Source organism: Phytophthora sojae (assembly GCF_000149755.1).
Source record: "Phytophthora sojae unplaced genomic scaffold PHYSOscaffold_14, whole genome shotgun sequence".
Classification (NCBI taxonomy): Eukaryota; Oomycota; class Peronosporomycetes; order Peronosporales; family Peronosporaceae; genus Phytophthora; species Phytophthora sojae.
In genome coordinates this window covers 1236890-1263370 of record NW_009258128.1, presented here as the reverse complement: position 1 = coordinate 1263370, position 26481 = coordinate 1236890, and the positions used below count along the sequence as shown (strand labels likewise).

At 51.4% G+C, this 26481-nt stretch overlaps 10 protein-coding genes across 10 annotated transcripts; 7 read left to right on the top strand and 3 right to left on the bottom strand.

Moving 5' to 3' along the window:
- Positions 1 to 377: 377 nt before the first annotated feature.
- Positions 378 to 1447, top strand: PHYSODRAFT_307379 (hypothetical protein; the record flags this gene model as incomplete). Its single annotated transcript, XM_009540069.1, has 6 exons — positions 378 to 412; positions 450 to 540; positions 715 to 763; positions 804 to 1023; positions 1126 to 1208; positions 1269 to 1447. 6 exons carry the CDS (start codon positions 378 to 380, stop codon positions 1445 to 1447), a joined length of 657 nt encoding a protein of 218 aa, XP_009538364.1.
- Positions 1448 to 4326: 2879 nt separating this feature from the next.
- Positions 4327 to 5266, top strand: PHYSODRAFT_289144 (hypothetical protein). The gene is made up of 3 exons (XM_009540068.1): positions 4327 to 4503; positions 4583 to 4648; positions 4740 to 5266. Exon 3 carries the CDS (start codon positions 4753 to 4755, stop codon positions 5128 to 5130), a length of 378 nt encoding a protein of 125 aa, XP_009538363.1. The 5' UTR covers positions 4327 to 4503; positions 4583 to 4648; positions 4740 to 4752; the 3' UTR covers positions 5131 to 5266.
- A 495-nt stretch (positions 5267 to 5761) lies between these two features.
- On the top strand, positions 5762 to 5932 carry PHYSODRAFT_531952 (hypothetical protein; the record flags this gene model as incomplete). The annotated part of the gene is made up of 1 exon (XM_009540067.1): positions 5762 to 5932. A coding segment is annotated over one exon (171 nt), but the record flags the coding sequence as incomplete, so codon positions are not given.
- A 2965-nt stretch (positions 5933 to 8897) lies between these two features.
- PHYSODRAFT_254452 (hypothetical protein) lies at positions 8898 to 9528 on the bottom strand (the record flags this gene model as incomplete). The annotated part of the gene is made up of 2 exons (XM_009540066.1): positions 8898 to 9265; positions 9513 to 9528. The coding sequence occupies 2 exons, from the start codon at positions 9526 to 9528 to the stop codon at positions 8898 to 8900; spliced, it is 384 nt and encodes a 127-aa protein (XP_009538361.1).
- An 845-nt stretch (positions 9529 to 10373) lies between these two features.
- Positions 10374 to 12756, top strand: PHYSODRAFT_341726 (hypothetical protein; the record flags this gene model as incomplete). The annotated part of the gene is made up of 4 exons (XM_009540065.1): positions 10374 to 10379; positions 10430 to 10481; positions 10883 to 11192; positions 11250 to 12756. The coding sequence occupies 4 exons, from the start codon at positions 10374 to 10376 to the stop codon at positions 12754 to 12756; spliced, it is 1875 nt and encodes a 624-aa protein (XP_009538360.1).
- A 4589-nt stretch (positions 12757 to 17345) lies between these two features.
- Positions 17346 to 18309, top strand: PHYSODRAFT_566148 (hypothetical protein; the record flags this gene model as incomplete). The annotated part of the gene is made up of 2 exons (XM_009540064.1): positions 17346 to 18030; positions 18082 to 18309. The coding sequence occupies exons 1-2, from the start codon at positions 17611 to 17613 to the stop codon at positions 18307 to 18309; spliced, it is 648 nt and encodes a 215-aa protein (XP_009538359.1). The 5' UTR covers positions 17346 to 17610.
- Positions 18310 to 18486: 177 nt separating this feature from the next.
- On the bottom strand, positions 18487 to 18968 carry PHYSODRAFT_341724 (hypothetical protein; the record flags this gene model as incomplete). The annotated part of the gene is made up of 2 exons (XM_009540063.1): positions 18487 to 18553; positions 18763 to 18968. The coding sequence occupies 2 exons, from the start codon at positions 18966 to 18968 to the stop codon at positions 18487 to 18489; spliced, it is 273 nt and encodes a 90-aa protein (XP_009538358.1).
- Positions 18969 to 18998: 30 nt separating this feature from the next.
- PHYSODRAFT_341723 (hypothetical protein) lies at positions 18999 to 21813 on the top strand (the record flags this gene model as incomplete). The annotated part of the gene is made up of 2 exons (XM_009540062.1): positions 18999 to 19142; positions 21124 to 21813. 2 exons carry the CDS (start codon positions 18999 to 19001, stop codon positions 21811 to 21813), a joined length of 834 nt encoding a protein of 277 aa, XP_009538357.1.
- Positions 21814 to 22181: 368 nt separating this feature from the next.
- Positions 22182 to 23055, bottom strand: PHYSODRAFT_341722 (hypothetical protein; the record flags this gene model as incomplete). The annotated part of the gene is made up of 2 exons (XM_009540061.1): positions 22182 to 22675; positions 22734 to 23055. The coding sequence occupies 2 exons, from the start codon at positions 23053 to 23055 to the stop codon at positions 22182 to 22184; spliced, it is 816 nt and encodes a 271-aa protein (XP_009538356.1).
- A 2135-nt stretch (positions 23056 to 25190) lies between these two features.
- PHYSODRAFT_341721 (serine protease trypsin-like protein) lies at positions 25191 to 25944 on the top strand (the record flags this gene model as incomplete). The annotated part of the gene is made up of 3 exons (XM_009540060.1): positions 25191 to 25244; positions 25280 to 25615; positions 25645 to 25944. The coding sequence occupies 3 exons, from the start codon at positions 25191 to 25193 to the stop codon at positions 25942 to 25944; spliced, it is 690 nt and encodes a 229-aa protein (XP_009538355.1).
- Between the last annotated feature and the right edge of the window lie 537 nt (positions 25945 to 26481).

Below are 26481 nucleotides of genomic sequence, written 5' to 3'. Positions count from 1 at the left end.
CCCGCGCGCTTTTTTGGAGCATTGCGTCCTATTGTTCGCTATTGTGTAACTTTGTAGGCCTACGTTGGCGTGCATGAAGTATCTGCTGCCGGACGACACTCACGGTAGAAGCTAATGGCATGGAATAGAATGAGTAACCTAGTACGCATTTATTGTGGCCGTAATAGTGTTTCTAGTTGCTGGAGAACCCTCACAAATGTACTTATTACAATATGAAACATCGCCTACAAACAAGTTTAGTAATGGTCTGCAATCGTTTACAGCTTTACCAGAACGGTACTCGACGTGGCTAACCGACCGAGTCCAGCGTTTCTTGCTGTGCATCGCGCTGTGAATGGTATTAACTCCACCCATCTTGGGTGTTGCCACTGACCATGATGGCCGCGCAGCTCATGCCTCCACTGTTGGCGATGTACGTGCTCAATCATGCGCTCATCGGTGCGCTACAGTATTGCTTCTGTTGATCTACTACTACTTGTTGCCGCTGGCCACGATGGTCGCGCAGCTCATGCCTCCAATGTAGGCGATGTTGAGATGCTGGTTGGTGCTCCAAGATCCTGATGCTGTTGTGCTGCGGCGAGTTGCCGCTACCCGTGTTGACCGTGGAGCCGAGCTCGTGTTGTCCACGATGGAGATCGCGTGGCGCCGTCTGGTGGGGCGGTGGATCGGTGCGACGATGTAGTGACGCAGTTATACTACAACCTGGTGCTGCAGGTCATCATGGCCGCGCAGCCCGTGTATGCCAAGATGGAGATGCTCGTCGGTGTACCAAGGTCCTGACGCATTTGCACTACGCCGTGCAGCCGCTGTCCGTGTTGGCCGTGGAGCTCGTGTTGTCCACAATGGAGATCACGTGGCGCCGTCTAGTGACGCGGTGGACCGGTGCGACGATGTAGTGACGCAGTTATACTACGACCTGGTACGGCAGGTCATCGTGGCCGAGCCGCTCCGAGATGGAGATGGAATTATATCAATCCTGATCATGGCTGTGCTACTCTTTACAAATTTTGTCATTATTTCTAAGTACATTATTATTCTACAGTGATTGTAATACCTAGTTGCTACTATCATTACTACCATTAGTACTGTCAGTACTATGTTTCCGTGCTCCAAACCATTGACCAGGTGCAACACGCTTGGCACCACCTGCATCAGCGCGCTCCACTCGGGCAGTTTGGCCGTCACCGTCAGCCGTAATAGAAGCGTGGGTATGTCATGCACCGCTTTGAGGAACCCCGGTAGACTGGGCCACGCTACCTCCGTATTAGGCTCCCTGGTCAACACGTGGTGCCACAAGATCGGTGTCGATGCATTTGCGCACCAACCATCACTAAAGGGCGCCACGCTATCGCAGGCAACACAAGCCGTGTGGGCAACGCGGCCAGCAGCCAGCGGCTGCGGTGTTGATGCATTTGTGCACCATTGGTTCAGCACCAACCATCGCTAAAGGGCGCCAGCCAGTGGCTGCCAGCCACTTGTCGTAGTACAATAGCGTCAGGACATCACCGCACTGGCCGCCATCTCCATCGCAGGCAACACGAGCTGCGTGGCTATCATGTCTGCAAGCAGCATGTCATAACAGCATGAATACATTGGCACCGATGCATGTTTGACGGTGCGACGCCATCTCCGTTTTGGGTGTGAGTTACCTGGCCATCATGAGCAGCAGTAATAGAACTGTAGGCAGGATCAGCAGCGCAAACATCGCCTCGTCAAACCTTGGCAGACCGCGCGACGCTGCCGATATGGATATTGAACAACTTGACCTCCTGACCATCACTGGCGCCAACGTGCAGATAGTAGATTGCACGAGCTGCGTAGCCATCTGGCCACAAAGGACGATGCTAGTTCTATTTATGTGCTAACGTTGCTGCGATTTACCGTCAGCTCCTCTGACATGTCTTACGAAACGAACATCAAAACGGAATTGCATGTAGGAGGTCGTACCGCGTACTGCGCCAAAAACAATGATGTGCATACATAAACGCTCCAATATTTTTGTATTTAATAAAGTTCATACAAAAACTATATATAATGTTGTCGGAGGCTCCTACAAGCGACGTCCACTGGACTTTACGCACTGACCCCCGCTGAACAAAGGGTTAAGACTACTGGGTGTGCAAGTGCCCCCGTTCCGCTCGCCTCGTCGGTTCGCTGCACTACTCGCAGCGCTAGGTTAATTATGTAGGGTAGGCGGGCCCTGATGGGGGCCCGCAATGCAGCATAAGATTTTATCGCTGCGCTCGATAGCTATTCGGAATTAGTGGGATTCGTACTTAGTGAATAAGCGTGATTTACGCTCAGACACGACGCTCTGATTGATTCTTAGGATAGATTAACCCTTTCGTGAACACACCTTTTTGACTTGGTTTTGTATGGTATGCAAAACTAGCACATTAGCTCGTCAAGGGGGGGGGGCATTTTGCCCCCTTTCATAAACAACGGTACTCGCCATAATGAGTGTCTCTTCCACACAGTGGAATGGAGATGGTGAACGGGGGCATGTTGCCCCCCTTCACAACTTACGGTACTTCTGCTTGTCATTTTTTCATTGGCTAATAGTGTGGCAATCTCAAACCAAATCTGAAGCATGTGATGTGATTGGTTATCGATCGAACAGGATGTTCACGTAATGCGTGCAGATCCCTGAAATATATCACAGATCCAACTTTGAATCGTACCGTTTAACTTCAATCATGCCGCAGCGAGCTGATAGGATGCTCACTGTCACACCAGCGCGCAGGTCCTGACGATTTCGCGCCAATATCTAGTGTAATGAATAGTAGATAATGGCGCGAATTCGTTAGAGTCCGCGCAGCGCTAGAAGCGCTCGCTGGTGACGCTTGGGGCTGTCAGTAGCGCCTTTGCTGGCGCGCCGCAACACCCGCCACCTCTGGACAACTTGGTAGGAGCTCCTTCCGCTTTGATAAGACCACTGCAGGTCACCCGCATGGTAGCCCCTGGCATCATGCCAGCTCCAAGCCCAGCCACAGTCGCGAAGTGGGTATTTATCTTGATTTCACTATTGAAATATACATGTGCATATTACAGCATTTCACTATGAAAAATGGTTCCAACAAAACTCGATATCCCGTATCTATCGTTGCATCACTTTTGATAGCTCTATATACAATTACCAAACTGATCCCTTGAATGTTGATACGTAGGCATTGCGCTTTTCGAGGCTTACAAGCATTTGCTGGCTGCGTTCGATTGACGGACGCAAGGCGCGCACGGCGGTGGCGGCGTTGAAAGCACCCTCAACAAAGCAACGGAGACTGCGACTGCCGGAGGCGCTATTGGTGCCGCTTGACCAGCGAGCGCACTGCGGGTAGCGCCGTCGTCGCCGATACACCGCTGCACAGCCGTCGCCAAGCCACCGCTACACCGCCGTCGCCAAGCCACCGCTACACCGCCGTCGCCAAGCCACCACCATCAGAGCTGGAGGCGGATGAGAAGAAGGCGGTACAGCGGCTACAAGACCAAGGCGGAGGACGAGAAGAAGTAGGGGGCAGTGGCGGCCTTCTCCTTTTCGCCCATCAACGTCAAGGAGTAACGCGCGGCCGTGCACGAGGTGAAGCACGAGTTCGACAGCGCCGCCGAGGTGTTGCCCTCGGCCATCACCGAGGGTGTGTTGGTGAACGGCGCGTGGTGGTGAGCGTCATGAAGCGGAAGGAGCGCGGGGTGTCGGTGCAGCTCGGCACCAGCCACGGAGTAGCTGGAGACTCAACTCCGTGCTGGCCGTGCTAGCTCAACTTCTCGTGGTTGACGCGAAGGCGGGCCTGCCTACTGTTAGGTGTGTAACAGCGATAGAGACAAGAACAATGAAGCTACGTGTGCATCGTCACCTTAAACTCGTAATTTATTGGTATTTGCTGACGCAATCTTCATAAATGACGAACTTAAACGCGTATTTTACTGTTATGTCTGCCACACAGCGTAATCTATTCAAGGGGTGGGGGAGTCAAACTCGCTGTGATTGGCGGATTTAAAAGTAGGTGGGTTCGTAGTTGAACTTCTGTCAACGGGGCATTTTGCCCCCCTTCACGGTGGTTTTACTCGCAGGTTTTGAAACAACCATCAAGGGGGTCAAAATGCACCTTTTGGCCACGAAAGGGTTAATAAAAACGACAAACGTCCTGCCCATGTATTTAAATCAGGTATTACTCGCGTTTTTTTCCCATGAATTGTCCATGTTATAGAATGCATTGCACTACGTCGTAATTTACGGAAATGTCCATTTTCTGCGACGATGTGTTGCACCGATCAGAATCATTGGGATCGGTCTGAACCGGATCATTCCATATTTCTCCCCCAAGCACACACTCGACCATTCCCCGCCATTGGGAGCTTTCCCCGCCGCCGCCGCCGCTGTGTTTCCACAGTTGCGAGCTGCCAACGCCGAACGCGCGCTGCTCCACGCCGCGAACACTGTGATATTCGCCCCGCGCTTCCGTGGTCGTGGGTGGGCTTGAGCTGACAGCGCCGCTATCCGTTCTCTTCGTACGTACCTGTTGAGTGTTGTTCCTTTTGTAAGACATGGTTTGGTCTCGATCTAACTTGCTGTACTTCCGGATGCTAGGGCTCCTTCCGCAAGATCCCCGAGCAGTTGGTGAGTTAGCCACCTCAACGCAGAGAGGCGCTAAAGGTGAGCGCGTGAGTTGGCGATGCTCAGTCACGCTCGAGTGAATATTGTTCTGACCATGTATTGACCACATATTTTGACATGTTTTGGACAGGATTTGTCAATCGATGGCTCGCTCCAAGAAGACAGCCGCTATTCTACAGAAGATGAAGGAGACAGAAGAGTGTGCCGCATCGACCCAAGCTGATGACGAGATCGGGAGGGAGGAAAGTAGAGAAGAAGATCAACATGAATCGGACAGTGAAGAAGAGTATCAGCAAGAGGAGGAGAGCGAAGATGATGACCAAGATGATGAGAGTGAAGAAGACGAGGAAGTAGGAAGCAAAGAGGATGATGGTCAGGATGGAGAAGACGCGCCACATGAAGCTTCAGAACGTCACGCGATCACAAGCAAGAAGCGCCGTCGGGCTTTTTCTGACGCCGATTTGCACTACGTCCCGATCATGAAAAATCGGCAGAAGTCGTTGGAGGCCTTCGAGGCTTAGTTGGAGAGATACAGCCGCACGACTAGCGCGAAGACGGGAGTGAGCGAGACATTAAACGTGCCGCTGCATAATCGGCGGCTCAAGAAGCAGAAGCAGTACCTAGGCAAGCCGAAATCCAAGATTCCGTTTGTACCTGACTCCATGGACCCATATCAGCGTGTCTACATTTGCACACACGCCTCGTTCGCGATCTACTGGCAAGCGGCCTGCGCAGAGCACTTTTTCTTCCGGTTGCGAGTTTCGGTTTATCGCACAAGTGACTCAGCGGTCTCGTGGCAAGTGGGGAATCGAAGTGAAGCGCGAGTTCTACGGGCACAATCACCAGGTTTCGGAGGAAGTGTACAGGTCTCACCCAGGTATTCGCCAGGTTCCAAAGAAATCACGTGTCATGGATGACGTCAAGTTCATGGTGAAAGTCAGCGGCAGGCCTTCGCGGATCTATGACTACATCCGTAGTAGCACGCCATACCGTGGCCTCATGGGAGACGTGCACAACATGATTCGAAGGTTCAAAAAGGACGGTTGATAAATTCACTATTAACTCTGAGAACGGAGTTTACATTCTAACAAAGCTTTGCTACTGTTTCGTGCTTGAAAAGGCGACGGGCTATCTGACGAAGACCAAGTTGCTGAGTTACTGGTCTCCTTCAACATGCAGGCTGAGGGAAACGTGGCAACGGTGAACGAGAATAATAGAGGCCAAACCACCGTGCTTTCTATCTCGTCTGAGCTCATGCGTAAGCACTACAGTCGGTTTCCGGAGTTGCTGCTGGTGGAGTGCACCCACAAGACCAACCGGTAAGCGTCCACTTCATCTGTAATGGACCAGGTTTTCTGCACGTGCTGACTATGTTTTTTTCATGTTTTGTAGAAAGCGCTATCAGCTACTCACGTTAATGGTGATGGATCAGTTTGGAAACGGGCAACCGGTACAATACTCGGTGAACGAGCGTAATGCAGACTGGTATATGGTCAAGGCAATTGAGCATTTCCAGGCTATGAACGAGTGGGAGCGGACGATAGTGGTCATGGTGGATAAGGACTAGAATGAGGTTGAAGTGTTGAAACGGATGCTGCCGAATTGTCGGATCTTGCTGTGCCATATTCACGTGATCAAGTGGTTAAAGAAGGCGATTCGAGATGACAAGAAGTACGGAATTTATTCCAGCGAGGTCCTCAAGCAAATGGACTTTTGCGTGGCGAACATGGTTTACTCTCGAACGGACAAGAGTTCAGAGCTGAACTCCCCTAGAACTTGCTAACAGATTAAACAGGTGTTCAGACGTTTGTCTCTCATTTGCCTATTCTTCTCTGTAACCGGCAAGTCGGCTCTTCTGCCGACTGCCCTGCTGCAAGGAGCGACTGCTCCACTCAACACTCCGTAAGGCCCTGCGCGCATAATACGTCGCTGAAGTAGTGGGCTACAATGAGACGCAAAAGCTAGGACTTTGCGAACTCCAATCTTTTCTCGACACGTTTGAGGTGCGCTTCCGACGACACTCCAAGAAAACCATCTCAGTGGAGGTCCGTGTGCCGATGGAGCAGACGATAACGTTTCGGCTCACGCTGGAGGTGGCTCGAAACGCATTGCAGGCGATCAATAGGGCTGGGACAGAGGATGTGGATGCAGCGCATGAAGGTCAAGCATCTCGGTACGTCATCGATATTGAGGGTGCAGGTGAATTCTCCGACCAAACGTTTGCAGCAATGCATTACCTGGGAAACCTGGTCAATACCTGTAAACAGGGATCACAGTGTTACTCATGGCTAATGACGTCTATCGACGCACTGCTTGCTAAACGCAACGATGATAATGACGAGGAGGATACGGCAGCGCTGCGCTTGGAAAAGCAAATGTACCAGACGTGGCCTCATGAGAAACTTGTCGGATTTGGCTTCAACTTGGAAAGGTCTTACGTTTACTGCGCTCGCGAACAAACATGGTTCAACGACCTGATCATCGAGACATTCATGAAGACGCTGTGTGAGAAGTACGGTAACAACAAGACCATCCTCTTGCCACCGATCCTTCTTCCAGACAAAGGAAACAAGGGAAAACGTGTACCACAGGGAATTCGGAACGCTCTGGAGACAGCAGCAGAAGACTTTGCCTTCTTGCCAATCAATCTGATCAGCAGTCACTGGGTTGCGTAGTGGTGGACAATGCCAACGGTCACCTATACTGTTTCGACAGTGTCGACAAACGGACGCACCAACTGCTGCAGGAGATATCGACAGAGATTATTGGAACAACGTTGCGTGGGTTTACGCAGACAACTATCCACAGCCCGACACAAAAAGATAGCGACAGCTGCGGGCTGTTTGTGTGCTTGTTCTTTTGAAAGAAGATGTGGAAGGAAGCCGGGAGCTACTACTCGCACCTAGGACTACGGCGCTGGCGCAGGGAGATTCTCAACGCAATAGTCGTTTTTAGCAAGAAACGCATGGAAGATAACGCCATGGAGACGCTGCTTCAGAGCTGAGGGTGAGACTCGAAGGGATGTTCTCCTAATGCAATTGCCCGGAGTGAATGCAGTACATAGTTCAAAGGGAACGGTCACTGTTTTTTTCACGAAGCCGTTGCTGGTGTCGTACCAGGTTTAACTCCGAAATACATACATGAGTGCACACTTCGTCTCTCTGTAATCGCTAAGTCTTCTAGCAGGGTTTACCCAGGTTTGTCCGTGTTTGATCCTTATGGGTACGGTCTCATTATGTCCGAGATAAGCGGTCACGATGCTATTTAGCGAACGACGCCCTCCACCGGACAGATGAGGTTGGCTTCACAAAGCCGACGACGGCATTTGCTGGTCTTGATTTTTCCAATGTACTGTCAACAGGTATTGACCACTGGTCACTAGACGATTCTGCACCCTGGTGCAGAATCGTCTGATTGAGATGATGATGTGATCGTACATCTGGCTGGGCATAAATAGCTACATCTTCACCAAAGAACATGCCGAAAATATATTACGGAAGGCTCGATGAGATATAATCTCAACATGGGCAACACATGGACTCGAACATGGAGAATTCATGGATACAATACATGGGTAGGATTACCTGCCTCATAAAAATCAGCATTGTGAGTCAGTGGGGGCAGGATATATGCATGGGCGGACAGGTCAAAGAGTAAATTTTTGCTGAGGATGTCGAGATTAGTAGCGTCGTTATCGTCAGCTAATGTGCCAAAATACGCGGCACATGTCCAGGTAGTTTGGGCCCTCAGAAGATTCGCTAATCTATGGCGACTGAGTCATTCAGTTGGTTTGCTAGAATCACCAGTAAAGATCCATTAAGGGTTTTGGCCAGTTTAGTAGAATTGACCAGTTTAGTAGAACCAGTAATATTGCAGAAATAATGAAATACGTGCTATAAAACTCTTCCCACGCGTTTCCATATGGTAGTTTGATACAAAGACCAGTATTATTCCGCTCTACTAAACTGATCGCAGCATACTGTAGGCATGTTTTCTTTTGCGCGCTACAATAGCACTTTCATAGCTGCTAACTGTGTCTGGATTGGTGCACATGTTAGAAAAAATCTAGGGCTTTCATTGTGTACACGTTTTATCTCCAAAAGATTTGTAGGTTTCAAGAAAATACTTTTTCAAAGTAAAAAATTCAGTTTGCTCTACTAAACTGGCCAATCCCCTTACTACCATTTTACTACTGAAGTGCAGTTGCAGCGGGCCTACCACCAGCTATAGGAGACGAAGAATCTTCTGCTGTGGTGAGCTAAATCTACGGTCTGTGATCAGAACCCAGTTAATTTGTCCTCCTCGTGTTACGGGTGACGCCGCCATCGAGTCGGTGGGAGTACTTGTTCCAGGCGTTGAAGAACTTCTTGTTCTTAGTGAACCCTCGCATTTGGTTGAGGATTTTCTGGATCGCAGCCATCCGCTCCTTCTTGGGCGCAGCAGCCCACATACTGAAGAGTTTGTTCCGCTGCTTCTTGTTGCCGTTCCGCGCGCGGTCGAGCATGTTCTTGTTGAGTAGGTCGTCAACCTTGAGGTTCTCGGGCTTCAGCAGTCCAGCAGGGAGCTTGGCTCGCTCTTCGCTGTCCTCGGCATCGTCGAGAATATCGTCGCTTCGGAGGAACCGCTTGGCCGCGTCAAGCGCCTGTGCTTCATCGACTGCCGGCACTGAGTCGGAAGAGACCAGCTGAGTGGCGGACGCCTAAGCTCTATTGCTGGACGCGACGAGAGCGAGAGCGGCAACTAGCAGGAACTGGCAGATGCGCATGATTCGACTTGGATGGCAGATTATAGCAGGACTTCAGTGCCGCGAAGCAAATTGAGAAATGAGGACTTGTCGGCGGTTGGAGGCCCTCCCATCCGTCCATCGATCGGCAGCAAGCTCCCAATCGCCGCATCAACTCACCAGGGCATAAGGGCATAATCATTCAGTAATACATGTAGGTACTGTAGAAATACCAGCCAGTTCAGCAACCAGCTTTGCAACCGTCATCTCATTGGTTAAAAATGGAGTACCAGGTAATGTGTCACTTTGCTGCAGCCCTTTGAGGTTGCTTTATGAGCAACGCGCTGTGAAATGAGCTGAATAACTCTTGTGCATGTAGTACTGACTGCGAGAACCTCTTTGTAATACACTAGCGTCGCCCTCGTAGGTGCAGTACCGACCGCGAGAACTGGTCACGACCTTGTACTTCTTGAACGCCTTAACTTTCTTCAACAAAGCGGCAACAGCTCACGGGTGCAAGCAGTACTGTGGTGTAGTTATTAGGCGGTAAACGAGAATCGAGCTGACGACCAAGCTTCAGTGGCGACCCGAGTCGTCGGGACATGTTCAGCAATGTTCGGCGGATGCTGATTGGCCATTCTGGACCGGTGCCGAAGACTCGTCGACACCCAAGTTCGAGATCCAGGACTTCAAGTACGATCCGAACCTACAGCGAACTTTGACCCGAGATCCGCACTTAAGACGACCGTTCGAGCCCCGGCGACTGCTCCAAGTCAGGGAACCCCTTCATCGTCCAATAGAGTCATCGAGAGGCCTCTTGGGGCGTCGAGGAGGCTCTGAAGGGTCGGTGGTTACTTGGGAAGATCCAAAACGGACACGTTTATACTAGATATTTGTATTGAACCATAGGAAAGAGAAGATAGAACAGATAAGCCCTTTGGGCAACAAGAACAGAACAGCTTTTCCTCCCAACCACTCAAGGAAGACGTCCGGGCTATCAGTAAGTTCCCGTAGCAATTGGATAAACCTGTTGGTAGGATTATGACTGTCGGTGGACGCGCCTGCTAGTATCGTAGCGTGCGTTTACCCGTGGTCAGGCCAAGAGTAGTGAAGAAGTGGCCGTGTATACGAAGGGCGAGTCATCGCCGAGTAGTGGAGGAGCGAGAGCGCACTCCATTTATCCTTCCCGCCGGAGTATAGCTCCGGTACCCTCGTATCAAGCCGTGACTGGCTGGGACCCTTCCTTCCTGAGGGCCTGCGGGGTTTATATTGCGTGTGAGAGCGTGTCAGCCTTTGCTCGTGGCTGGTGACGCTGGGTTTCCGTCAGTTGACTAAGCGGAAACACGGTGCACAGAGGAAACATCAACCTGGTGCAAGGGAAAGCTCCTGGGCCTTCAGGTTCTAACCCTAACAAGCCCATTGAGTCATCGGGACTTGGTGGGTGTTGTTGGTGGGGAAAGTGTGCTATTATATAATTTAGTGCGTGTTCCTACACGACAACTGGTGCCGCGACCCGGGATTGGTGTGACCTTCTGTGTCTCGTGTTACAGCAGGTCAACTGACGTTACGAGCAACAACCAAGAAGAAGAAGAAGAAGAAGAAGAAGCTGATGAAGAAGAACATGGCGACAGGATCTCAATCCGCGGTACCAGCAACTCCGATGAAGTCCGGCGGAACGCGCGGCGACGACTCGACGGCGGTCTTGATCACACCGCAGCCCGACCCGATTGCTGAGCGCAACGTCAGCTTCGACGAGCCGATGACTGGATCCGACGCCAAGGATGAAGAGATGGATGAAGAATACGACGACTACCTGGAGGAGAAGGCGCCTGAGCCAGCGGTGGTGACACCCGAGACTCCGTAAGATGCAGTGATGTCCGCCGTGCGCAGCGGGGGCTCGCGCTCTCTGGCGTGAAGTCTTGCGAGCGAGGTGGAAGACGATGCGCCTCCCATAACGCGCAACCTCGCAGACGAACGGGATGATTTGAACAGCCCCAAACGTGCCGACTATGGCCCGGGTGCATTTGAAGACAGCGGCAAGGAGGCATTACATGCACGTGCCCTGAAGAACCCACGTGACGGTGGCACCGATGACTCAGCGGATCCGGGGACGACGAGTGACGGTTCTGACGGCTTGCCAGGGGGCAATGATCCGGAACCGAGCTCCTTGGGACCGGGCAGAAGCAGTCAAGTCGCTCCCGACGACTCGCCAGCCGATCCACAAGTGGCCGAAATTGCCTCCGATCAACCCTCGATAACTCAGTTCCCGACTGTGGCGACAAACGGTGACACTCCGGATTTGAAACCGCATTGTGACCTGACCAATGAAGCACCGACAACTCATCTGGTCCCCCGTTACGACGCACACACTCCCCTCGCTATGCCGGAGCATACCTGTATGTCGGTGATGGGCGTACTGGGCATGGACGAGGATGATGTGACAAATGACAGCGCGTGGCTACCGACTGGAAGTTTCCCGACGACTCCTACTGCGCAAAGCCTCTCACATACACGGCTCCCGAATAGTCATACGGGGTGCGTGGTATCTTTCGCGGGCTTGACACAGCCTGGACAGTATGGTGCAGGTGGAAGCTGTGCATGGATTGTGTGGCGCCTACCGGAGTGGAAATTGATGATTGCCGCGAACGCTTACCTCGCCGACACGACGAGCCACCTTGCCCAGAGCGCCGGTATGACATACGGCGTGCTGGCGGCTTTGCAACTCGGTGCCGACGACTTGGTGGTTGTTAGCAATTCAAGGCTGGCGTTGTTGCACTCGCTAGGGGCAGCTGATTCCGGGGCGATGACTCAACCAAGTTACCACGAGGAGGTCAAGGCCCGACTGCGATCTGTGAGATACATTCACGTCGCACAGGAATGCAATGCTGCCGCTGACTCGCTAGCTTCTGAATCGTTGGAATCTCAGACGTCGAAGGTGGTTTTGAGTGGCGATAGGATGGCCGCGCTCTGTGAGCTCAACCAACTCCAAGCTGTGATCTACAAAACCGATCCGGACGGGATATCCCCGCAGAACGTGCTTCCCGGTGATTCTTTTCGGTTCCAAGATCTCCCCAGCAGTAATTCGAGGAGCATTGAGCCTACCATGGCTGCGCCGATGACTCGTTCACAAACCACGCCCAAGATGAAGCTGCTGATACGGACCGACAAGTCAATGACACCAATCCCGACGACTGGTGAATCCGGATTCTGCGCAGACAGTGCAAGTCAGCCGGAGCACGGACAGCCTGACAGCATGCCGAGTTCTCGCGTCAACTGGGTCAGCCGCATCCGGCCGTACATGGAACGGGGCAAACCGACTGATGAAAACAAGGTCGCTACGTGCAAGGCTCTGCTGTCTACAAGCGCCAAGGTTGCTACACGTGGACTGTGCCGAAAGAGTGTCGAGGCTGTGAGCAACGCCTAGCACCTGCTCGCGACAACTCAACCTCACGGTGAACTGCGCCTGGGGCAATGCAGCCCAGGAGTGCAGACGAAAATGGCTACTGCAGCTTTGCATGCTACATGGATATTGAACGCGAATGATGCGGATGGAGAATCCCGATTGGAACGAACTACAACGGGTCCCGACAACTCAAGGGCAGTGCTGGCGAAGACTTGGTGTGCTTGGAGCTCGGACGGAGGTGCGCTGACAACTGCCGATGACTCGAAGCACCTGAAGCAGGATCTACGCTGGGTCAGGCGCGCTACGGCAAGATGGTGGCTGAGGAGTTTTTGTGAGGACCGGATCGGCCGCAGGAACTTGCTGAAGCCTATGCGCAAGGAGCTACCGCAGTCTACAGCCTCACCAAGCTCGTCCAGGTCATCACGCATCACGATGCTGATCATCGTATGGTTCCCGAGAACCGGGTGGTTGTACAGAATCAAGCCGAGCGGTCATGGAGTGTCGTGCCGTTGTCTACGAAGCAGAGTCTGACGAAAGCGAGGATGCCACCTCACCAAAGGTCGTCGAACGACGGCGAAGGCGGACAAGATGTTGGCACTGTACCGGACGAGGTCGGAGACACTATGCGGCGGTCGCCAACCCGGCCCCGACGACTCGGTGCGAACCCGAGTTATGGAACCAGGTAAGCCTACAGCAGCGAGCCACCGGCGGGACATTACGACGGCGCAGACGCCTACCAAGCACGCAACCGGGGCAAACAACACCAGACGTCGTTAACAGCGAGAGGAAGCAGAAGCAGAACGCACCACGACGCTCGCCACCATGTGGTTCGCATAGTGGTGGGGGCAGCTGTGGTGTAGTGATTAGGCGGTAAACGAGAATCGAGCTGACGACCAAGCTTCAGTGGCGACCCGAGTCGTCGGGACATGTTCAGCAATGTTCGGCGGATGCTGATTGGCCATTCTGGACCGGTGCCGAAGACTCGTCGACACCCAAGTTCGAGATCCAGGACTTCAAGTACGATCCGAACCTACAGCGAACTTTGACCCGAGATCCGCACTTAAGACGACCGTTCGAGCCCCGGCGACTGCTCCAAGTCAGGGAACCCCTTCATCGTCCAATAGAGTCATCGAGAGGCCTCTTGGGGCGTCGAGGAGGCTCTGAAGGGTCGGTGGTTACTTGGGAAGATCCAAAACGGACACGTTTATACTAGATATTTGTATTGAACCATAGGAAAGAGAAGATAGAACAGATAAGCCCTTTGGGCAACAAGAACAGAACAGCTTTTCCTCCCAACCACTCAAGGAAGACGTCCGGGCTATCAGTGAGTTCCCGTAGCAATTGGATAAACCTGTTGGTAGGATTATGACTGTCGGTGGACGCGCCTGCTAGTATCGTAGCGTGCGTTTACCCGTGGTCAGGCCAAGAGTAGTGAAGAAGTGGCCGTGTATACGAAGGGCGAGTCATCGCCGAGTAGTGGAGGAGCGAGAGCGCACTCCATTTATCCTTCCCGCCGGAGTATAGCTCCGGTACCCTCGTATCAAGCCGTGACTGGCTGGGACCCTTCCTTCCTGAGGGCCTGCGGGGTTTATATTGCGTGTGAGAGCGTGTCAGCCTTTGCTCGTGGCTGGTGACGCTGGGTTTCCGTCAGTTGACTAAGCGGAAACACGGTGCACAGAGGAAACATCAACCCGGTGCAAGGGAAAGCTCCTGGGCCTTCAGGTTCTAACCCTAACAAGCCCATTGAGTCATCGGGACTTGGTGGGTGTTGTTGGTGGGGAAAGTGTGTTATTATATAATTTAGTGCGTGTTCCTACACGACAGTACTGCTGTGGGGTCCTTCCATACTGATTTTATGAGTCTGTAGCCGCGGGACGGCTTCCATTTCACGCAGATTGCTACTGTGCGGTAGGTCTGGCGGGCTGGCTTTTATTTGTGTGAAGATGTCTGAAATGATGACACAGTTTACCTGCGTTCTCTCATCTCAGTGAGAGCTGGATAGAGTGTGCCTCTGGTCCTACCTAGTAGCCGTAGATGAGAAAGTGGTAGAGGTAGCCTGCATGAAATCGTACGGGTTGTGCAGCAGCGCGGAGCTAGCTCTACGGGTAGCCCCGCCGCCATAACAGGCCTTCGGCTCCGACGTGACCTCCTACTACGTGCAGGTACGACAGTATGAGCTGGTTCGACCAGCGATGGAAAGCTCCTGGCCGCCGTAGGCGGTGCCACGGCTTGCCACGGTGATAAACGCTTTGCAACCCTGCATAAACGAATTCACTTGTGTTTTGTATACTGTCTCCCATACGGCGTCGTTTTGCTACCGTGACTTGCAGTTTGTATAGGAGTTGAGTTGCAAAACAGACTAATACTTGCTACCGTGTGCGCAACCGAAGTTGCAAGCGATACCGTACCATTTGGCTACAGTACAAGCAATAATCCTGGTCGATACCATGCAGCTGGCCAAACAGAGGTGGCGATTTCTAGAAATACAACCTGGGTTGCAAATGGCCGGTAATGTAACTGTACATCGTGAATTCAATTTTCAAAAGGACGGCAAGAATGGGAATGATTCTTGAACGGATTTTACAGGACATTACCAGGACACCCAAAATTGTAGTATTTTGTCCAATCAGAATTAAATTAACATAGCATCGCAGTTTTGCCTGTGTTTGGCCTCACCGCAACAGCAAACATGCCATAGGCTGCCCCACCTGCACAATACTATAACTTTACCTCTTCATCATCAAGAAAAGCTGGCCGAGACTGGGCCGGCGTAGGCGGTTGTAATTTATTGCCGAGTCGGCGTTGAAGCACGCTAATACGACCAGCTCTTCTTCGACAAGGACATCGTCAGCGATATGGCGCTCAACAAAAGTCTAATACTATGCTCACCACCCACGCCGATGACTCCGTCCTACTCGCATCAGGAAACAAGTGGCCGAGGGCTTCGAGTACAGGTGATTCGGTCTCGGGTGGCATTCTGGCCTGGATCTCGACGGGCAGGAGATGACGCGCGCAGACCAGCAACCATCAAGACTGAGGGCTCGCTACGGTAGCGTCGTGGGCGACTTCGTTGAGGATGATCACGATCACGACAACTAGCTGGTACGGCAGCTCTGGTATGGGCGTTCGGTGGAGGCTCAAACGTGGGCGGCTTCAGCGGGTCAGACCCTAAGGGAAGGTGCTGCAATTGCTCTTCGCTATCCAGGGACACTACACATACAACAGTCATGGCAAGCATCGACACAGCGTGTGCCCCCGCAATTAAATGTTGCGATTAGCAATGGGTAATGGAGAGCTATTGTTTGTACATCTTTCAGCGTTCATATACGTACTGGTTCGACTCGGCGTTACTGCTGACTTAGTTAAAAAAAAAACTGTTGAGAATGTATGAAATGTATGGCTGAGCTTAGATTTCTTTAACTGGTACGACTAAAATGCTCCTTGGTCTACAGAGCGAGCCATGAATACTGTATCTTCCTGGTGGGCACGCTACGCTAACGGACACCACGTGTGTGTTATATTCTGCTTGGCGCATTAGCTCGGAAGTTTGCTGCATTGCGGGTGCGGCATCCGCAATGCAGCAAATCTTGCAGGACATGTTGTCCTGCAAAAGCACTAAAGATTGACTTTGCCAAGCTTGTGCCAATAATACTAGATTTTGTGTAGGATTTGACGCCGGGATGTTTCGATTTGGAAAATACAGGACATTCCGTCCTGCGCTTATGCTCGTGAGCCATATCGATGTCCTGCAAAATCTGGAGAATGGGCTTTGATCTCCACGAAAGATCATATCACGAATGCTTCAAGCCAGGATGTGGGACTCGTGGTACAATAACGTACTGTACTGTTCATGATGTTACTTCCCTTCACGATATCGAAGTGTGCCAACACAAGTTGAGGCCACCTCGTACACTATACGGTACACCAACACCAGTCAGTAGCCGACATCCGAGGGACCCCGTCATCCTACAGCTACGGCCCCGTAAGCTGCGTGCCGCGCAATCTGCGAGACCTTATAATCGAGTGATGCTGGAAAGCTGGTTGTGCGACAAGTTCGACCAACAGAGATTCGTATTAGCTGCGGTTCTGCTTGTTGCGTACAGGGATACAGAAATGCTCTACTCGGATACACTGTACAGTACTGCATCATACAGTACTCTCTACCCAGACGTCATACATGGACTTTGAAGAACTGGAGCTCCACAACGAGGCAACGCTTGCTTGCCTGCTAGCAGATGTGCACCCGCGGAAAGATGGTCAAGTACGTCACCAAGGGGAATTTCCTGCAACTTGCACGACGTTCTTTCAAGCCTTCTATGCCCTTGATGCCATCGAAGGCTTGCCCCCGGACCGCGTCTGGAGCTCAGGGATATGGAGCGATTGAGTGTCCGTGGCACCTCGAGTCACGTCAATTGGCGCGTCAACACGAATATTGGTATCATGTTAAGGAGGACACATGCGGCCTCTATAGTGTCCACCAAACTTACCTAAAGTGTCCTTGAAGACACTCCACCTCATTACCTAAATTTCAGCCAATCACAGCAGCGTCTCTGATCCCAGCCACACAATCGAAAAGAGTTCTTCCCTCTACACAAGATGCAGCTTCTAGCACGTCGCGTCCGCGCTTCCCTGCGCGTCCACAGGGCGCCCCACCTCACGCAGCCACTCGCCCCTTCAGTGCATGTACGTGTTGCACCCCCACCTAAAAATTCGCAGCGTGAAATACTTAATAACGTGTCCAAAATGTCGCTTGACGCAATGTATCATTCTGTATAGCACTATTCGTCCTCCCCGGACCCCAAACCGTCCATCCTCGATGGGCCCGAAGGCATTCACGCCTTCGCCAGCCGCGCCACACAGCGTGTCACCACGCATATGGACAGATACCGCGAACACAGCGTCTTCCCGCCGTCCAACTGGGTGATGCAGAACTACCTGCTTTTCGCCAAGCTGCAGCTGCCCACCAACACGGAGATCGACGCCGTGGACTTCCTCAACGGCGCGCGCTTCGCCTGCGACCTGGCAGTCAACACGATGTACTCGAGGGAGTTCGTCAACTTCGCCACGGGGGCCATCTCGGCGTCCCCCGCCGCGGACAAGATGAAGTCCGGCCTGTCCGAGGGCTGCTACGACGCCTTCCTCTTCGCCATGAAGCAGACGAACAAGACGGGCAACACGTTCACGCTCAAGCAGCTCGAGATCAACGGCGTGTACTTGTACGACGTGAACTGGGACAGGATGTCGCTGGCTGAGCTGAAGCAGGAGGGGGCGCTGGAGGCCTACAACCGCGCGCAGGTGGCGGAGTTGGAGAAGCAGGAGGAGCAAGGAGAGGCGAAGGACAGCGAGGAGAAGGTCGTGGTGAACCCCATGGCGGACGTGGCCCCCGAAGACCACGCGACCATGATCGAGAGGTTGCGCCTCGACGTGTTACTGGATAGCGTCGAGCACTTGGAGATCGTGACGGCCGAAGGGGAGGACCAGACGCTGGGCAAGAAGTCGTCGGCGGTGTGGCGCTTTGAGTCGCTCGTAACACAACCCGATGATGTGGACTGGCGGATTGTCAGCGTGTTCTAACTGCATTAACTTAGAGGTTGTAAGCGTGGGCACAATGGGAGGCTAACCAGCAAAGGGTGAACCAGTCGAGTGAGTGGCAGGGGTTGTTTATTTTTCAAATGGAGCCACTGACTGCCAACTGGTACGGTCGGCTCCCTCTTTTTAGGCGACGCACGTGCTTTTCATGACTGAATCGATTCACTTGCAGTCGCTGGAGACGCGTGCGAAGACGCTTGGCATATTGACTCGGCCGCAGTCCATACCCCTGTTCATCAAGCCAACCAGAGCATCCTTGCCTGCCTGGAGCTAGACTTCGGAGTGACAGCGAGTGGGCCGCCATACACTGCGGGGATTGGATCCTCGATCGACTGACCACCGGATTTATCACCACCTTCATTTCAACCATTGGCCGGCGCTCCCCGTTGCGCATGATCTTCGACCAGGCGCTCTCCAGTTCCGGTTCACGCTTGGTACTTTGCTTTATGAACTTCCCACGAGAGGACGCTGGCCCAGTCGCCGAGGTTGAGCTCCGTGTCATCAGCTGCAGCCAGTTGCACAGGAGCAAACTTCTCGAGCTTCAGAACAATGAAATCGTTGATGAGCTCGCTATACGACGGGTGCATGAACATGCCCGACATCTTGATCGGCTCCCCCTCCTTGATGCTGTTGTGGTGGTGCATCCCGACGACCGCCCAGCCGGATCATGAAAGATGCAACTCGCCGCTGTGAGCACGTGGGTCGGATGTGGTTGGACCGTTCTCGTAGAAGCGAAGAGCGACGAAGTTCGTCTTTTGACCGACTGGAACGACAGTCGTTTCAACGGTACCGAGGGACCTGTCGTGGCCAACGCGCTGGTAGAATGCACAGCAGCGATGATGGGGAGGGACGATACCGCGAGAGAGGAGAGGAAGTGCATTGTAGTCATAGTCACAGTGGGTAGTGCGCTTGAGGTTGGACAAACTCGATTGCCTTTGATGAACGAGTATCGCGGGAAATGCGTAGTGTTACGCCCTAGAGAGCATGCTTGGGTCGCAGATTGAACAAGCTGCCTCGCTCACTCGCTGCTGAGAGCTCGGATCGTACGTCTTTGTACAAACCACTGGCTAAGGTGGTAACGCATCATGGTACAATTTCCTATATATTGTCAAGTTGGCTGTCAACCCATCTTTCACCACTCCAGTTATGATTCTCAGTGTTACTGCGTGTTTACACTTGATGAATCACTGTTGACGCGGTTATCATGAGCTTGTCGAGCAACAGTGAGCTTCAAGAATTCGTTTCACTACGCCGGAAATTGTGTCGAGGGCAATCTGCAATCGTGGAAGGAGGTCGCTGCCAAGCTGCGATTAGATACTTCAAGCTCATCGTTTGATTACAGGACGGGCCAATTGGTTGCTGTGCATGAACCAGAGCAAGCTTGTTACTTAAGTAGCAAACTGCTGCTACATACTGTAGGTACAAGTTCCCCCCCCCCCAGTTTTTTTCAGACTGCGTGGATCGACTCACCCGAGTGACCGTTTCGGCTATCGCAATCGCGATGGTGGTTGAAACCTCAGCTACCACTGCGCTTAAGAATTCTTCCCCTCCGAGCGAAAACCTGTTCCTATCTGTCGGTTTGTAACTTGTATTACTGGGAAAGCCTTTCCATAATGGTGGGCTAACAGCTTGAATTGGTAACGAGAAGCTGTGCCTCGGGTCATTTCTTTTTAGCGTTTCGCGCCAGTGGCACCACATAGCACACTACCAATCACACTGGGATGGTCAGCAAATCGGAGCAAGGCAAAACATCCAAGTCCTCGCCATGATGAACCACCCGAACTACTCCGTCGAGTGAATCAACGTAATTTCCTTCCTTCCGGATTTTTCGGAATCCCATTGGCGATTCCTAAGCTTACTGTCCGAGGAGATGCAGATGCTGTGCCACAGCAGCTGTGGGAATGAAAGGAAACAAAACCAAACTTGTATGGTATTATCGCGAAAGGGTTAACATGATAGTACCGCCCTTCCTTTTAAATTATGCACTGTTCGTCTTGTGCGAAATACCCTCACCATATCTTTCAGTACTTTATTTGACATGAGGGGTTACATATAATTTTTGTGCCTTTGGGTAGCCCGTACACCGAGCTTACTTTTAGCCAACTAATTGGCGACCTACTTGTTGGCTATTGTCGCATTTTGAGTAGGTGGGCTTGGAAGCTGCTTTCCACTATCGAAATAATGCTTGGTGCGTAGGCTGCTGGGTTCGAACCGACTTAATCACAGATTTTTGGAAAATGACCTTTTATTTGAGCTTACAGTTGATCAAACTCACAGGTTAGATGTGTTGAAGAGAGAGAGAGAAAAAGGTCGTAGCTAGTTGAGCTCGCTGCTTAAGCTGGTTCATGGCTTGCTCGATGACCTGAACTGGCATACTTCGAAGTATTAGTTTCGGTGACCGGCTCGTCAATTGCTGTGTAAAGTATAATACAACTGCCGATTATCACCCGTTTCAAGGTGTTTGCACACTACACTGTACTATGTATCGGACTCACTCATCCCAAGGTTGGATGTGCTGGAAATCTTAACTTTGAGATCATTGATCAATGCCGCAGTGAAATCACTGCTGGCGTGATTAAGCTCTGTTTAACCAGTCTCCTCAGGCGAAACCATGCGGCAATTCAATCGCCTGACTTCTACCTTTCAGGAGTTTTAGCGGCGAGCCAGGTATGGACATACGTGCATTCCAAGTTTTGCATCGAAGTCCTCCAGCCTCAATGCTTTCCATTGTTATCGGTTTCACACTCGCGTTCGCTGGCATAGTGTGTCCTGTTGATAGCCATTCTATTGCACGAGCAGCCTGAGCGCAAGCTAATCGTCGGTGGGGAGATTCTTCAACGCGGCGCCAAGTCCTACACTGCTGGTCTTGGATCCACAGCCGCTGGTGGGAACTTTTGTGGCGGATCGCTTGTCACCCCCAGCCATGTACTAAGTGCAGCGCACTGCATCGAAGGTGGGATCCGCTGGGTTTCGATTGGCTTGCACTACATCAACGGCACTCAAGACGGCGAGCAGATTCGAGTTGTGTCCATCCCTGGCCACCCCAATTACTCGACTAATGTCCACCAAATGTGGAACGACTTCGTGGGGCTGGGTCTTGAGAGACCGAGCCAGATCAAGCCTGTGAAGATCGCTGCCGCTGACGGATCGGACATCAACCCTGGAGAATTCGCCGCTGCAATCGGGTGGGGGAGAGTCGACGAAAACGCAACCACATCGTACGAACTTCAGTCCGTAAAGCTACAGTTGCTGAGCTACGACGAATGTTCCAAGGTGCTGGATATCGACGAGTGCGCTGGCGGGCCGGGCAAGAGTCCGTGCTATGGTAACTCGGGTTGTCCTTTGGTGAGGGAGGCGCCAGGCGGGGACGATGTTTTGATTGGCGTCGTGAGTTGGGGCGACACTTGCGGAAGAGATGGAACCCCAACAGCGTTTGGAATTGTGTCGCGAGTTCGAGGGTGGATTGAGTCGCTTACGGGGAAGCTTTAACGTACTGTAAAACTTTGTAGAATTGGCTGCGGTAATCCTGCGAAATTCGGACACAGATCTGCGATCAAAGACAACTGCATCAGAGAAGCTCCGAAATTATTTCCTGCAATTTGAAAATAAGGAATTCGAAACGCAGTACAAGTTTCTGGAAATATCTACTATTAATACGTAGGATTAGTAGAAATCGGCATATACTAAGTCTAAAGGACTGCTTCAAGAAATCACTCATGGTCGTCATCAAAGTTTCAGCGCAACCTGCATCAGCCATGCGTATTAGGCCGGCCAATTTACAGCGCGTATGAATAAGTCAAGTTGTTATCGATTTTGCGAACTTTCATTAATTGCCTGTCACTCTCAATACTACTGTCTTAGTGGAAGCAGACACCACTGGCAACGGACTCGATCCATGCCCGTGCACTTGACACACTAGAGTAGATACTAGGGTACCCCGGTTGACCACAGTCGTTACCCCAGCTTACGACACCCACCACAACATCACCACTGGGGCGCTCCACAACCACAGGGCCCCCGTAGTCACCCGTGCAAGAAGTTTCATTGGCTACTCCTCGCGAGCACAGCATCGTGTCATCAATGGTTGTCTCCTTGGCGCAGTTGGCATTGCTCATCAATTGAACATTAGCGCGTGAAAGCTCATTCGCCATTGTGCCTTCGCCCGCAGTGTCCCAGCCCATTTTCGCGGCCCACTCGCCGTCCTTCACATCGGAGTCATCCGCTGTTGCAAGCGCTACGGGTTTGAACTTGCTCGGTCTCTCCAGCTTGAGAATTGCAACATCGCTTGAGAAGTTCGCGCTCGAGCTCTTCGGGTGCTGCAGTATCGCCACGACCTTAATCTGCTCGCCATCTTGAGTAGTGAGAGCCGATCGAGGCCCAGCGAATGTTGCCCGAGTAGCAATACGTACCGGCAAGTAGGTGGGTCGGACTGATAAGGGCGGCAGTGCAGAAGTTGTTCCCCGCCGCACTGGATCGTAGCCCGGCAGCGTAAGTCTTTGAGCCGCTTGGTACGATGCTTGTGGTCTTGGGCGAAATCGGGATGGTTTCGCTGGAGCCATTGGCTGGGGTTAGCTCGGAAACGGAAAGGTTGGAGTACACGTAGCTGGGTTCTGCTTGAGTCTCGTTGTTTCCTGGAGCAACAATGGTTACCGGAGAGGTCGCGTAGCTGGATCCGCCTTGAACGAAAGCGAAAACAACAGAGGCGATGGTAAGAATCGAAGTTAGCTTCATGTTTTAGCAGGGCTCTGTAGCCAAGGAAAACGAAAACTGAACGGTTTGGCCACGCAACAACAGCAAAGGGCTTGCTAGCAAGCCCTAAGGGTTGTCCTTGTGGGGAGCATAGCCTCGACAGGGGTTGCAAAGGTGAGTCACGGTTCAGCCATGAAGAGTGAGTTAGGAGCTATGCTGCGGATGTGCTGTGCTGCGGATGTGCTGTGGCGGCAGGCACAAGTGTTCGGCTGCATGTTTGTAGGACTGTTTCCTTGGTAAAGCTGTCTTAAGACCTTAATAGATAGCTGGTGTATTCTTGCACTTGAATCCTTGTCGCCAATGTCAAAATAGTGCCACGAATATTACATGCACTGAAGGTGTGGCTCGTAAAGCGAATCCACGGACTATGTACATGTACAGTACTACTGTAACAGTAATACGATCGGCTTCAACAACACGAACACCCCAGCTTGAATGGTGAGTCGGGTATACATGTACATGTTCATGTTATCTTTCACTTATGTAGGGAGATAGAAAAACTTATACAGAGTGATTTTTTACGGGTCCAGATCCACGTTTCAATACTACTACTAATAAATAAGAACGTGCATACTGGTACTGGATGCAGCAGCAACGAGAGCGATCTTGATTACCCCGGACACAGGTATAGTAATCCACGTTCTTCTCAATATACTGTACGTTCACATCTAGGGTACGTGCCCCTGAAGTTTTGCGGACTATCGATACCAATTAACTTTTATTACAATAACGATTGTACATATAATTTTGATCGATGTCACTAAACAAGAACTATTTTACTTAAGTAAGTCGAATTTCTTAATCGACCTGAAAAAGAAATCGACTTGCAATGTATTATGTGATAGAATAATAAACCTGCATGTATTATACAAGTCACATCTATTGTGAAAACCGATTAGTTTGTCCTGCTGAATTGACCAGTAAAGCATCGCTCACGGGGGATTTGGAGGTACTAAATCGGGGATGTCTCAATTATAATCGGAGTATAAATCGTTCGTCCGTCTCGTAATTATGTGCATCCTAGCAATTTCGATCAACATACATGCACCTCGGCCCTAGACTAGGCAAGCTCAGCGGCGTAACCGCGCTTAGACCCGTCGCCTCCATACCTCAGCAACCTGTTCCGTAGCGTGTAGATTTTTCGGCTTAGCTGTGCTTTTAGTGGTGTAGCCTTGACTCGTAAACCAAGAGCGACTGCAACGATTGTTGTATGGCGGCTGATTTAGCCTACTGTACAAGGAGCGAATGCCGGTTGCACATCGGACATTCCGTCTGAATTGCAAGCAAATCAGCCGGCTCTGGCTTAATCGACCGATTAGCAAATGTATATTCGACTCATAATATGAGTCGAATTTACTTTACTAATTATTAAGTAACATTTTGTTTGCCGCTGTCTCATATGCTCTGACTCTGTAAGTCGTCCTAGGTAATAATCCTGAGTATAAATCGAGGTACCCCAGTCTAATTAGGAGGTCGGATTTAACAAATCGGGGGTCGTCAGTCTTATTAAGCCACTAAATCGGCGGATTAACAATCCAATAAGACATTCTAATCGGTTTTCACAATAATGATTGCCGCTTGCAAATACTTTGCCCTCTAAAATAGACCTCTAAAATAGACCACGCCTGCCTCTTAATATGAGTGGACACGAGATAGGCGAGGGCTGATTTAGCTTTATGCTTTGGTGGGGGCCGCTTTTAGGCCCAGAAACTCGGTTTGGCCCGTCTAGAATGGCATTTCTGCGTTTTGCAAGTCGTGTGAAACAGACCCCAACCTTGCATCTTAGACCTGTACTGGCGAGATATATAAATCAGACCTAGGTCTTAATTAAGAGCTTGCTAGACTAAAATCAAGATTATTAATGAGATAATAAGCATGCGTTGGCTAAAATATCTGCAAACGGCAATAAGCGTTGGGTTGCTCTATTACACATCCCACTCTTGAGCGGCGTCACAATCTCAATCAAAGCAAACAGCCGTCTCTCTCTCCTGCCGCAAGCCGCACTTCACGTTTCACGCTCTTTTCACGCAACAACCTCAAACGACATTTTGCACTGGACGCGATGAAGGCGTTTCCCACTCTCGTGGTCGCAGCCGTCTGCGCCGCCGGTTCCTGTTATGGTTACGAGGAAAACACCGTCGAGCGGCGCCTTATCCTGCCTGGGTGGCGAGGTTGTCCCCAGCGACTCCAAAACATACATGACCAGTCTTCGCTCGACCCCACGGGCAACAGTATCTGCGGCGGTTCCCTCATTTCTCCGACGCACGTGCTGAGTGCGTCGCACTGCTCGGTCTACGACATTCGTTGGGTCTCCATCGGCTCGCACTACAGAAATGGAACGCAAGACGGCGAGCAGATCCGAGTGGTGTCGCTCATGAACCACCCGAGCTACTCGATGGAGGTAAAGGAATCGCACGACTTCATGGTACTCGAGCTCGAGAGACCCAGCAAGTTTACGCCCGTGAAATTGGCAGCGGCGGACAACTCTGACTTCAAGGCGGGCAAGTGGGCTACTACCATGGGATGGGGTACAGACGCAGAGGTAATGGTACCAACCCGTACGAACTGCAGAGAGTTGATATTCAACTGATGAGCGACGAAGAATGCGCCACGAATGCTGCCATTGACTCAACTATGGTCTGCGCTGGAGGCGTTCAGAACAAGGACTCGTGTTTTGGTGACTCGGGTGGCCCGCTTATCGTTCAAGGGGCGGGTGAAGGAAGTACCGATGACTTACTGATCGGCGTGGTGAGTTGGAGCAAGGATGACACGTGCGGGCGAGAAGGTTACCCCGGTATTTACTCTCGAGTGTCAAGTGTTAGAGCGTGGATCGACTCCATTACTGGTGGAAACGGCACGTGCCTCGGTTAGATGAAGTTACCAACGACCTTCTTCGTAATGGCTAGGTAAATACAGTGATCACATCTATACTTGCTCAAGAAATCCTAAGTAGTATAATACTACGTAGTAGGACGCAGAAGAAGAAAAATAGTGCTGCTTCTATCAGAAAGTGAGTTTGTACTCGAAACACTTAAGCTATATTTAAAAGCTTGTGAATTTTCAAATATATTAGCTGAAAGTAAGCAGCCAGTTTAGTAGCATCAGACTAATTCAAATCGCTTACCTTACTTGATCGAGCTAAATTGACCAATTCAGAAAATATCATATACTGTAGAGTCCGCAATGCAAAATGCTATTGGTTCTTCGTTTACTAGTTTGTTTGTATTCGAGGTCTCCGCCCCTGTTCCTTCTAGACGAAACATGTACTTTTGGTTCCCGAGCACCCGAGACGCGAGCGATAATTGCGAGTTGAGTCAGGTTGCAGCCATAGATCCAGCTTGTGAGACCAACAATGATGTCCGTTGGATTTTGAATAGTGATGGAAGCGCGCACTCGTGCTCCGAGCGC